A 12701-nucleotide genomic window follows, 5' to 3' on the forward strand; every position below is an offset into this window, starting at 1 on the left:
GAACTGTTTATTTGTTTAACATTTAATCACGTTGTTGTTGTTACAGGAGACGGTAATAATTACCTATTGGACCTATCTAGTGCCTACCTCCTAGACTATATGAATGAAAAACTAGAACATGCTGGGAATAATAATAGGCATGCAACAAAAGCAATATGTATTTGTCAGTTGGCTGAGTCACTTGAAATCAAAACAAATGCAGATGTGTGAGGTCGGAGACCTACTAACATATTTTTTTCCTTCATGAAATGTTTGTAAGGCATATGATTATAATATTATCTAACTTATATCTGTAATAGGAATTGTGACTCAAACAGCAAGTCATGATCACTATGGCATTGTTTTATATTTGTCATTGATTTGATCTATCACACAACTCCGTTGAGTACGATCTGTATTCATTCGGAATAGATAACTGTTCAACATTTGAAATTCGAGGTTTACAGAGTGGTGGAAACTGATTTTCTAATGATATAACGGGAAATGCTGATTGCAATGTTCCGAATTGATATGGCGTTAAATTACACGGAAAGAAGACTTGAAGTGTCTCTAACATGTGTTTTATCAAATTTATTAAACTGTCAGAAATATATATAGGAACAAAAATATGAGTCCCCTCTCCTTATAATTCAAATGACCGTTCTTGTACAATAATACTACGTGGTTATGATGAAATGTAATATGAACATAAAATGAACACTTAACTTAAAAGGGTTAAATTTCAACAATTAAATAATATAGTTTTGGGTTTTGCCTTTTTATGACTGCGGAAAAAATACTGAACAAATAAAAAGTTTTATTTTAGGTGAATAATGAGGCAATTTTTAGTTGTTTGTGCTAAAACTTGTTTATCATTGTTAGTCTGGCAATCACGAATTAAACTGATATTCTTGCAAACTGAGAGTAAACCGATTGATCATATGTAATTTCACTTGATAGTATCCGGTTTACACTTGGAAATAGCACACTTATTCACTCAAAATAAAAAAAAAACCACAGTGCCAACCAGACACCTAACCACGGATTTATATAGTTACCATATTTTAACATTTTATTCTGTTGAGACAGAATATGTTGTGTTGTATTTCGTTTTGAATGTATTCACATGTATATACATTTTGAGTCTGAAAAAAAAGAATATGTTATCTTATATGTCTCTGGTTATGGTAAGACATTTATCCATGCGCCGAACATCTTAACATGCCAAAATAAATATTATAAACATTGGAAATCGTTGTATAATATAACGCGTCACAATGCTTTCATAAATTCCATTTACAACGGGTTTGCACGACATAAAAAGAGTAAAATAAAGGTCGGGTAACCTGTATTAACTCTTGTTGAAACACTTACAGAATTTGCATGTAATTTTTTCGATTATTCGTTTTGACAAATTCCTGACCTTAATGTGTGATGTTTGACGTAGATGTTATCAAACAACCTTTAACTGGATTTATATAAATGGTAAGATGTATAAGGTAATATTGAATATGTACAGTGTATCTTATAATAATTGTAATACAGAATACTTTGCTTGTGACAGTGGTTTACGACAAGGAGAAAACTGATCACCGTTCTTATTTTCCTTTATTTTTGAATGACTAAGAAATTTCTTAGTCAGTAAAAGTATTGCAGGACTTAAAACTTTAACAGAAGATCTGGAAAGAGAATAAGAAATATATATTTTTTTTATTATATTATACGCAGATGACACCGTGTTTTGGTCGAATTAGCACAGGACATGCAGACGGAACTCAATGCCTACTATGATTATTGTAAGGCTTGGAAATTGAAAGTAAACGTTAACAAAACGAAAACATTAGTGTTTGGTTCTGGACGTTTGCCAAAAAATCTCCGATTTTCTTACAATGACATTAACATAATGATAGTGAAGCAGTTTAACTATTTGGGGATTATTTTTACTACAACATGTAATTTTTAACAAAAACACATAAAATATGGGAAACACAAAATGTCAGCAATAACAATTGGTTAAAAACTGTCACTTATAAAGCAAAGATCGTTAAACCTGTTTTCTCAGAATTGAAATTCGCTAATCCAAAATTCGTCAAAAGGTAATAACTACAAAAGGTTTAAGAAAAACTTGGAATTTTAGAAATATTTAAATATTTTGGGCTTTAAAGATGCCATCGTTCTCTGTCGATTTCGAACGACTAATAACAAATTGCCGATTGAAACAGGAAGGTGGCAAACGTATTAAGAGAAAACCGGTTTTTTTTTGCCACCAATGTGTGACACATTATTTTTGTGCTGATTTTTTTTATTCAAAACTATCAAATTATGTTGATTTCTATTACAGTTTATTAAAGTGTACATTTCCTGTGCACCAGGAATACTAAATTTATTCATAGTAATGATCTCGAAATTCACAATGTATTTAACTGTCCGAAATATTTGTTTACACCTTAAACATGTTGGGTTGTAAATTTTTTAGTTGTCAATACTTATGGTCAAGAATGAACTTAAATAGTTCGGCTATTCAATATTTCTATTTGATCAAATATCCTTATGTTTAATAAATATGCGTGTAAATACTTCTTTTGATACACGGAATCAATCCGTTATCTATTTGTGTTGACAACATGACTTGACAACAAACTTTGTTGTTAGCAACGTGATTTGGTAGTTAACGAAAGTTAAATTATTATTCAGGGACTCCGTTTGGATATGCCAACGAGAGCACATGAATTGTGTTCGGATTTTTAACGCAAGCAGATGTATTTTCTTTTGGTGTAAAGTTACTGATTTGTAATACTGTTTTATTATATTTGGACGCTATTAAAAGAATTACCAATTCGTTTATGTTTATTGGATTGGACTGCCGACTTGCATGTGAGTGAACTGTGATCTAGATTCCAATCCGTAAACTAAAGCCTAATATATGATATATATTGGTACGAAAGCATCTAGTCTGATGTGACACGTTCGTATCTTGTAGTTCAAGACTTCAAATACAAAAGCTAGTTTCCCCAGCATCATCACCATCCCTAAGACGGAATCCCACTCAAAGCTTTTGCGGCAAATTTTATCAGGAAACTTACTAAATTCTTACTTGTTAAATGTAACAATCGACAAATTGGAGACAGATATCATTATAAATTCGAATGTACTTTTTCGATCGAAAACGTAAAGATTATTTAACCTCATATCTTGTAACGTCATAATTAATACAGTTAAATTCTCTGAAATTTTGTCGCGTACAGGAAAACCAGTCCTGAGGTAGCTTTGATCATATAAAATGTGGCGGGGTAAAACATGTTTGCCGGTTCCACTCCCCACCCCAATTAACCTTGGAATGTAGTAACAACGCAACATAAGAACAAACTATAACAAGAGTGCACACGCTGTAATGTCTCGCTTGTTTTACTTATTATTTTTTTCATGTTGAAAGTCTGTTATATGAAGGTTTTACAACAAGTATCATATACACTAAACATTAGCAATGTTTTATGAAAATGAGGTCACGGTCTGATGAACCATGCCAGATAGACATGTACATCTTACAATCATTCCATACACTAAATATAGTGATCCTATCGCTAATAGTGGCCGAGAAACAGATCATACTACAGAATCTTAACATTGACCAATGAACCATGAAAATAAAGTGAAAATCATATGAACCGTGTAAGACAGATATAAGTGTACACCTTACAATCATTCCATACATCAATAATAGTTGACCTATTGGTAATAGAATCTGATAAACTGACAAAATTACGAAAACTTATCATTGACCAGTGAACCATGAAAATAAAGTCAAGGTCATATGAACCCTGCCAGACATACATGTATACCCTACAATCGTTCCATACACCAAATATAATTGACTTGTTGCTTATAATAGAGAAATATACCATACCACAAAACCTAAACCATGAAAATGAGGTCAAGGTGAGATAACACCTGAAAGCTGTACATGTTCACCTTACAATCAATACATACACCAAACCCTATTGCTTATAGTATCTGAGATACGGACTTGACAACAAAAACTTAACCTTCTTCACTGATCCATGACATGAGGTTTAGGGCAAGTGAAACTGTCTGGCAGGCATGTGGACCTTGCAAGGTAAACACATACAAAATATAGTTATCCTATAATTACTCATAATAGGAGAGATATTTACATTACAAGAAACTGTGTTTTCAAGTAGTCACTGAACCATGAAAATGATGTCAAGGACAATTGACAACAGACGGAAACTTCATAAAATAAGACATCTATATACAAAGTCTTCTACCTTTTGAAATATTAAGCTTTTCCGTACTTAGTTAACGCCACCGCAACCGCCGCTGCCGGATCACTATCCCTAGGTCTCGCTTTCTGCGACTTCTGTCGCAGGCGAGACAGAAATCAGGCAAAAAGGGTTTGACTCATCAGAAAATTATAAGATAACTGTATAACAGTACATATATAGCTATTTTTTTTAATTTATTGATAGAAAAATCAATGTTAGTACCGATGAAAACAATATTCAAAAATATTGCATATGGTGTAGCATTCTAGTGTTTCCATTGGATATTACGATCACGTGTTTCAAAGGTTATTTTACGTATCCGAAGCCTTGTTTTTCTTTTTAGGTAAATTGACGCTATGTTTCTATTTATATGTATATCGACGGTCAATATAAAAAACATCTTGCTAAATTTAGATTAATGACGTCATGACGTCACACATAACAACCATGGAGGAAGCGCCGCAGCAGACGTAAAGTAATTTGCAAGTTTATTTAAGGAATGACTGTAATATTTTTTTGTCTATGAAGAAATAACATATAAAATGTGGTGCACACTGAATAACCCGCGTAGAGATACAATATAAGACTACTTAGAAAGAACATTAAACGCCATTTTCCTAATACATTACTTACATATCAATATAAAAATTAAGGCCTTTCACTCAGTCAATACGTTGTATATGTATCTGTTATATTATATTGACACTCGGACAATCATTTTACATTCGTACACACCGGTAATAGACAAGTACACATGCACGAGTGTACATGTATAAAGTTTTTATTATATAATATGTTTGTTTACCTTACTTTATATTTCTTTTTTAATTGCATTGATTACATGTATGATCTTTACAGAATATTTACAAGACATATGACTAACATATGACTAACTGCATGATTTACCGTGACAAAAATAACATTTTGACCTGTGTAATAATTTTACAGGGGGTTTCCCATATAAAGTAATTTGTAATGTTCTACCCTTTTATCTAAAAGGAGAAAAATTGAGGAAAAATATTGATGAAGTATAATCAGCATGTCCCCTTATAATTTTCTATTTTAGTTCAGAAAGAATGGCGGCAGAAATTCAGGAAAAAGAACAACGTCCAATCGAAAGAAGAGTCCTTCCTGATGGTAAAAAGTTCCACGTGTTTATATCCTACAGCAAAAGTGACAGATCCTGGGTTGGAACAGTAATAGAACACTTACAAAGTGATTACAATCTTAAGTGTTTTGATCATTCAACAGATTTTATACCTAGACAGACAATAACGAAAAATATAGAACATGCTATCACTACAAAAGTCTAAAAGTCTGAAAAGACCAGTTTTTGTCTTAATTTGCATGAACTTTTACTCGACATTCTCCAAAAGTATGACTTGTGTCTTAATTTTTCTTGACAAATTCTCATTTATATTAAATTTGTATGAAATTTACTCGACATATTCTCGACATCCTGAATATGGTCTTAAAATTTCTTGACAAATTCTTGACATTTGAATACTGTCTTGAAATTTCTCGACATATTCTCGACATTCTTATTTTTTCTCAGTATGGCTTGACATATTCTGAACATTTTGAATCGTGTCTTAAATTTACTTGACAGTTCTGAGTTTTACAAATCATGACCAATATTCATGATATAACTTTAATCTTTATTTCTCTTTATATGATATACTGTTGTTTCAAGTTACACTTCTTTACAACAACAAAAAAAGTTGGGCATGTAAAATAATTGAAAATTTGGGTATATAAATATTTTTACAAATGCAAATATGGCTATGAAATCTAAAGTATAAAATAATTCAAATGTGGGTGTGTTGATATAAAACAATTTCAATGTGGGTTTTTAAATAATTACAAATTTTGATTCCTAAATCTTATAAATTAAATGATTCAAACCAATCATACTGTAGACATATTTCATTCTACATTCATAATATTCAATGTTGATATGGTAAATAATTATTATACCAAAATGTGGTTTATATAAATAGCAAATTATGATGATATACAAATCATTCATTTAACAGAAGAAAAATTTGTGTAATGTCATCTGTTGGAATATATTAAGTATTACACATGGACAGGATGTTCCCCATAAAATTAAGGTATTCCACACCCCAGAGTACACGCAACTGTCAAATAGAAGTTCTTGCTTTACCTGTAATCAGCCATACAACTTATCAGTTGACCGACCATGCCACTACAATTTAAAAAGTTTGTTGATAGATGAAAATGAAGATCATCATTTTGATGAAAAAAAATTGAATTGAAATGGATTTTCTTCATCAAAATTATGAAGTTAATTATTTTAACATACAAACAAATTGAATAATTCCCAAAGATTAAAAGAAAATTATTATCTACTCCAGGAATAATAAAAAAAATGTATTTATAATGGGTCCCATCAATGATTTCTATAGAAATCATCGGTCTTATGAAATGGTTCTCAAACAGACATGCATAACAAAGATCTAAACATTTTTTTCTTTTCAGGAAGGAGTTATCACAAATATTTATTTTTGATAAAAAATTATAAAATTCAACACTCAAATTTGAATAAAAAAATGTTTTTGGGTTGTTCTAAAAAATGAATAAGGTTTTTGAATCAAGATGGGAACAAATTCTTTGACCTAAACGAAAGCCCCCCCCCCCCCTCTCCCCCCCCCCTCTTTTTTTAGCCACACAAACCCAAAAGATGAATTGTGGGGTCCAAAAGAGATACAAGACACCTATTTTAGTAAAGCAAATTTGACTGGCAGTTTTGCGAACGGCAAAAATCTAAATGCTGTTTGTCAATACCTTCGACTTATATTCCAAGTGAAAACAATTACTTAAATGTTTAATAAAAATAAATCAAAATTAAACTACATGGGGGATTATTCAGGGTATTCCAACTTAGTTGCACCAAAAGGGTATCTTACTATACCAAATTAATCCTTGATTCTTCAAAGTTTAGTTTAGCCATAATAAAAAGATGTATATAACAGCAATAGAATGTCATAAACAGTGCAGAATAAGTCTGTTCACATTTCAGGCGAAATTTATACTGTTGAGATAGTGTCAAGACATATTTAAGACTGTCAAGAATGTGTCGAGACATATTCAGACATTATTTAGAATATCAAGAATATGTCGAGACATATTCAGACATTATTAAGAATGTCAAGAACATGTCAAGACAGATCGAGACAAATTTAAGACAGTCAAGAATTGGTCGAGACTAATCCAGACTCTTATCAGATGATACAGGAAGTGTCGAGAAATTTTAAGACAATGTTCATACTGTCAAGACACTTGTCAAGAAAAATCAAGAACCTTATTAGACAAATTCATACTATGTCAAGAATTTTTAAAAATTATTCAGACAAATTAAGAATGTCGAGTAAAAATTCATGCAAATTCAGACAAAAACTGGTCTTTTCAGACTTTTTGACTTTTGTAGTGTATGACAAAATCAGTGAAAACAATGTTTATTTTAACGAAGGAGTATAGTGAGAGCTACTGGTGTCAATATGAAATAGAATTCGCTATATTGAAGTTATTCACTGAAATGAAAGAAAATGTCATCATTCCAGTTTTAAAAGAAGAATGTGAGATACCTGGCTATCTTAGATCATTTACCTACATAAATGTCACTGGCGACATGAACGTCTGGCTTCCTAAGCTTGCATTAGCCATTGAAGCAGAAGGTGTTGTATCTTAATTGCAATAAGTACAAGTAAATGTGATGTTTGCAAGTATATAAATAAGTTTTATCGTTCCAGCTGCATTATTTTCAAGGTCTATTATATGATACAACAGCCAACAACAAAGAATAATACAATTGTATAAAAGAGTACAATAAAATAAAACTGACGGAAAGGTCATAAAATGGTACTCTCTTTAGGGAACCGTTAACAGCATGACCCCACCTGTAATTGGTATGTCGATTTTCATGTCTCGCTTTAACGTTCAACCAATAATTTGCCTCCAACATGACTTTATCCTATCTGCGAATTTAGGGGTTTGGCGGGCGAGCTTGGGACTTGACGTCTCATTTTGAAACATCTGTGATCTTTAAACATTTTCAAGACCTTACTTAAAATACTTACTTTTTTAAAGTGACATAGTGATTTGGGGCATTTTTAATAGCAATCGTGTGACCTAAGGGGGTATTCTACTGGAGCCCCAATTATTGACAACTTTCTAAATTTCAACATAAGACGTCCCACTTAATAGAAAACAACCCACTGTGAAATATGGACATGTATTATGGTTTCAATTTACAATCGGCATTTTAATGGTTACAAAAGACTAAATCCTACTAGCCGACTTTTGTTGGTTTTCAAATGAATCCAAATTCATACAAAATATTATAAAAGATTCGATGCCATCATACGGGCTCCATTAACAGGGATTAATATTGATGTTTCAGTTGTTGAAACCATATTTACCCAAACAACTAATTGTAATACGTACCAGTTAAACATGTTTTTTTTTCTCAAAACACAACATAAAAACTAAAGACTAAGCAACACGAACCCCAACAAAACATGGGGGTGCTCAAGAACGGTTAGCAGATCCTGCTCCACAAGTGGCACCCGTCGTGTTGCTCAAGTGGTGACGTTGACGCCATCCGTTTAAAACTAAAATGTTACGGACGCCATCACGAATTGGTTGACCGTTAAGGATTATCTGTTTGACACGCGACGATGTATGATTCCAATTGTCGTAACCACAATCCCTTCCTCTTTTCCTCGAATGTGACCTTTCGATTAAGACTTGTATGTATTCACATAAGCAACACAACAGGTGCCATATATGGAGCAGAAGACTGTTGTTTGTCTTATTTTGCCATGGCATTGTCATTTCGATTTCGACTTTAGTTTAAATACCCTTTTGAATTGATATCTTCCGCCTCTTTAATTTGAAGAAGAGACACGTGTTTTGAAATGTAAATAATGACAAAACAATCATCTTTTGACTCAAATATTTTAACTGAACTGAAACAGATATTATTGATACTAGTATTTCAACAGAAATAACAATTACCTGTTATGAGTTGAAGGTAAGACAAACAAGAAATATCAACGTTGATGACATTTTTCTAGGCTGATGTCATATGTATATATATATTGCTGTACTTATAGTGAACCGAAATCGGAACTTAGACCTTCTCCATGAGGAAACAAGTCATATAAGTTGTAGTGGACCTGTTTTCAGGTGGAAGTATGTTCCAGAATGCCTTAGTATTGAACCAATGAAGGTAAAGATTTTAATCCCGCTCAGGGAAATTTGTAGATTTTTCATTGTTTGGCTAAAACTTGTTTTTAAATTAGTGATCAAGAAATAAATGTGTTGATAATTGTCTATATGTTTATTAACTAACGTTAAAATTCATCTCTCCACAGGTTAGCTCTGACCTGTATAATGATATAATCAAGACTATTTCTTCATAATATCTGGTTATAGGACGGCACTTTAGAAGTCCTTGGTGGCCTACAATATGTTTCGCGTTAACTATTGCCCTCCCAACACTAGGCATAGGACTTGCATTTATCATTTCTCATTTCATTCAAGAAAATGAGGATGGTATGACGGGCTATGATGTTGAAATAATAGCCGGTCCTATCCTGATGGCATTCCCTGCTGTAGCAGTGCTGTGGTTAACTATGTGTGGATGTTCGGATTGTTCGGTAATGCAATTAAAATAACAACTCAAATAACAAAAAAGTATAACAAAAGTACTGAACTCCATGGCAAATTCATAAAGAGGAAGTCCATTAAAACTGACAAAATCAAACGCTATCAATCAATGGAACAAGTGAAAAACAACTGCCATATGCCAGACTTGGTACAAGCATTTTCTAAAGAAAATAGTGGTTTTATAGCTAGCTAAACCTTCCACTTGTATGCCAGTTGTTTATAGTTCCGTTATTTGACAAAATTGGGTAAGCGACCCAAACAGACATAGTACATGTAAGTGTTCTACTACTAATTTTTCGGTGCTTTTAACGAGTTCTTTAACTACTATCAAAGAACTTATCGTTAATTTTCGTAATAAAACATATGAAAACAGTGGAATTAACCATTTTTGGAGTGTAAAAAATTCTTTGGATGTTTTAGATAAATAACGTGCATTTGATGGTCATTTTGATTCGGTTGACAGTTTTGGCTTTTCCACTCTTTATACTACACTTCCACACAAAAGTTTTCCTATCTGATTCAATGGTCGTTTGATAAATCTGGTTGCAAATTTATTTTCTGCAAATCATATAAAGCCTTTTTCTCTAATGAGAAAGGTAAATATGCTAGATATACTTACTGGAGGTGTGATGAGGTGATTAAAACACTTAATTTTCTCCTTGACAACATTTATGTACATTTTGGAAAACAGTTTATCGACAAATTGTAGGTATTCCTATGGGCACCAAATGTGCCCCTTTGATAGCAGATTTGTTCCTTTACTGTTATGAATCACAGTTTATGGCCAAACTCAGTAAAGAAGCGTCTATATTCCACTTAATTGATAAATTAAACAACACTTACCGTTATCTTGATGATATTTTTTCTTTGAATAATCAAGAATTCTCTAACTATACTGCTGAAATTTACCCAAAGGAACTTACTTTAAATAAATCTAATATGAACAGCAATAACTGTCCATTCCTAGATTTAGATATTTCAGTATAACACCACATACTCTACACAAACATTTACGACAAAAGGGATGATTTTTCTTTCCCTGTTGTTATTTTTTTCCTTTTTGGACGGTGATGTTCCTTTGGCACCGTATTACGGTGTTTATATATCCCAACTCGTTCGCTTTGCTCGTGTCTGTAGTGACGTTTTGGATTTAGATGAGCGTAGTCTATGTATTACTTGTAAATTGTTAAGTCAGGGATTTCGTTACCACAAATTACTAAAAACCTTTACTAAATTCTTCCATAGATACAAATATTTGGTGTGTAAGTTTGGCTGTACCTGTAGAAAACTTATTTCAAACGGAATAGCACATCCTAAATTTTACGGTGATGTTGTAAACCGAACCCGGATATTTAGATACGATCCGGGTAAACTTATCAATCCTTTAAATAAACTTATTCTTAAAGGTTACCTATTCAACACTGTAAATAAATCTTTAAATATTGTTTTTATTGGTGTAAATATGGATTTTGTTATCAGTAAATTAAAACCATACTAAATATTACACATATGTATTTTCACGGTACTACAATCTGTCGATACCTATAGTTTGGCATTGCACAAGATCATGTTTTTCTCTGACTGTTAATGACGTCTTTACACTAAATCCATTAGATGTTGGACGTGTACTATTGATATTTTAGTCTAAGATACATGATTTTTTTTTCATTAGTTGTTATTGGCTTTGAACTAGCTGTCAGTAACTGCGAGTACTCTCAGATCTGTACTTAGTGTTTTTTTGTTTTTGGGATGTACAAGTACCCGTCCACGTCCACTTTGTGTTTTTGTTAGATGTATTTCTATTTGTATCCATCTGATAAGTTAAGCCTTTTTAAACTGACTTTAATAGTTTGTCCTTATGTTGTACTGTTACACCACTGTCCCAGGTTAGGGGAGGGTTGATCGCTCACAAACATTTTTAACCCCGCCACATTCTTTATGTGTCTGTCCCAAGTCAGGAGCCTGTAGTTCAGTGGTTGTCGTTGGTTCATGTCTGTCATATTTGTTTTTCGTAAACTGTTTTGTAATAAATTAGGCCGTTGGTTTTCTGAATTGATTTGTTTCATATTTTTCATGTCGGGACATTTTATAGCCGACCACACGGTATGTGTTTTTCTCATTGTTGAAGACCGTGCGGTTGCCTATAATTGCTTACATCCACTTCATTTGAACTTTGGTGGATAGTTGTCTCATTGGCAATCATACCACTTCTCCTAAATTTTGTATTGGCATTTTAGCCTCTTTGATTCAGCGTCACTGATGAGTCTATTGTAGACGAAACACGCATCTGGCAGAATTGTGTATGCTCTGAACTTTGTTTTTCTTTTCATTGTTTTGCATAAAGTGTTCCTCTTGAAAGAAACTTGCTAGGTTTTCCTATGCAGACAGTACATTATATTCAATTCATACCCAGATGAGTAGTCAGTGTCAGAAAAAGTGTTACGCTCTGACAAAAAATAAGAGAAACAAGGGACAGGCAAAGACACTGAGTTGAGTTTCAATTAACATAATATGTTTTCCACGGTTTCATTTTTTTTGTATACTGTTAACGTTGATTGTCTTTGTGTCTGTTCTCGGTTTTTGTTTGCCATGGCGTTAAAAGTTTATCATCAAATTATGAGTAATATATAGCATTTCCTAAACTTACTATCAGATTTGTTTTCTTTTCTTTGACATGACATCATGTGTGGTAAGTATGTACACTATATAGTGACTCTGAGGTTTTTTTTTTAACACGTTCGGCTT

The 12701-nt window shown here is 32.6% G+C and overlaps 1 protein-coding gene across 1 annotated transcript; it reads left to right on the forward strand.

The window, feature by feature from the left end:
* Positions 1–5338: 5338 nt before the first annotated feature.
* Positions 5339–7974, forward strand: LOC127725964 (toll-like receptor 6). Its single transcript, XM_052233267.1, has 2 exons — positions 5339–5569; positions 7714–7974. The coding sequence occupies exons 1-2, from the start codon at positions 5339–5341 to the stop codon at positions 7972–7974; spliced, it is 492 nt and encodes a 163-aa protein (XP_052089227.1).
* Positions 7975–12701: the final 4727 nt, after the last annotated feature.

This window comes from Mytilus californianus, unplaced genomic scaffold (assembly GCF_021869535.1).
Source record: "Mytilus californianus isolate M0D057914Y unplaced genomic scaffold, xbMytCali1.0.p SCAF_15, whole genome shotgun sequence".
NCBI classification, from domain to species: domain Eukaryota; kingdom Metazoa; phylum Mollusca; class Bivalvia; order Mytilida; family Mytilidae; genus Mytilus; species Mytilus californianus.

Coding starts and splice junctions, on each gene's coding strand:
- LOC127725964 (XM_052233267.1), top strand. CDS start 5,339: ATGGCGGCAGAAATTCAGGAAAAAGAACAACGTCCAATCGAAAGAAGA. Junction 5,570..7,713: donor AACATGCTATCACTACAAAA/GTCTAAAAGTCT, acceptor TGACTTTTGTAG/TGTATGACAAAATCAGTGAA.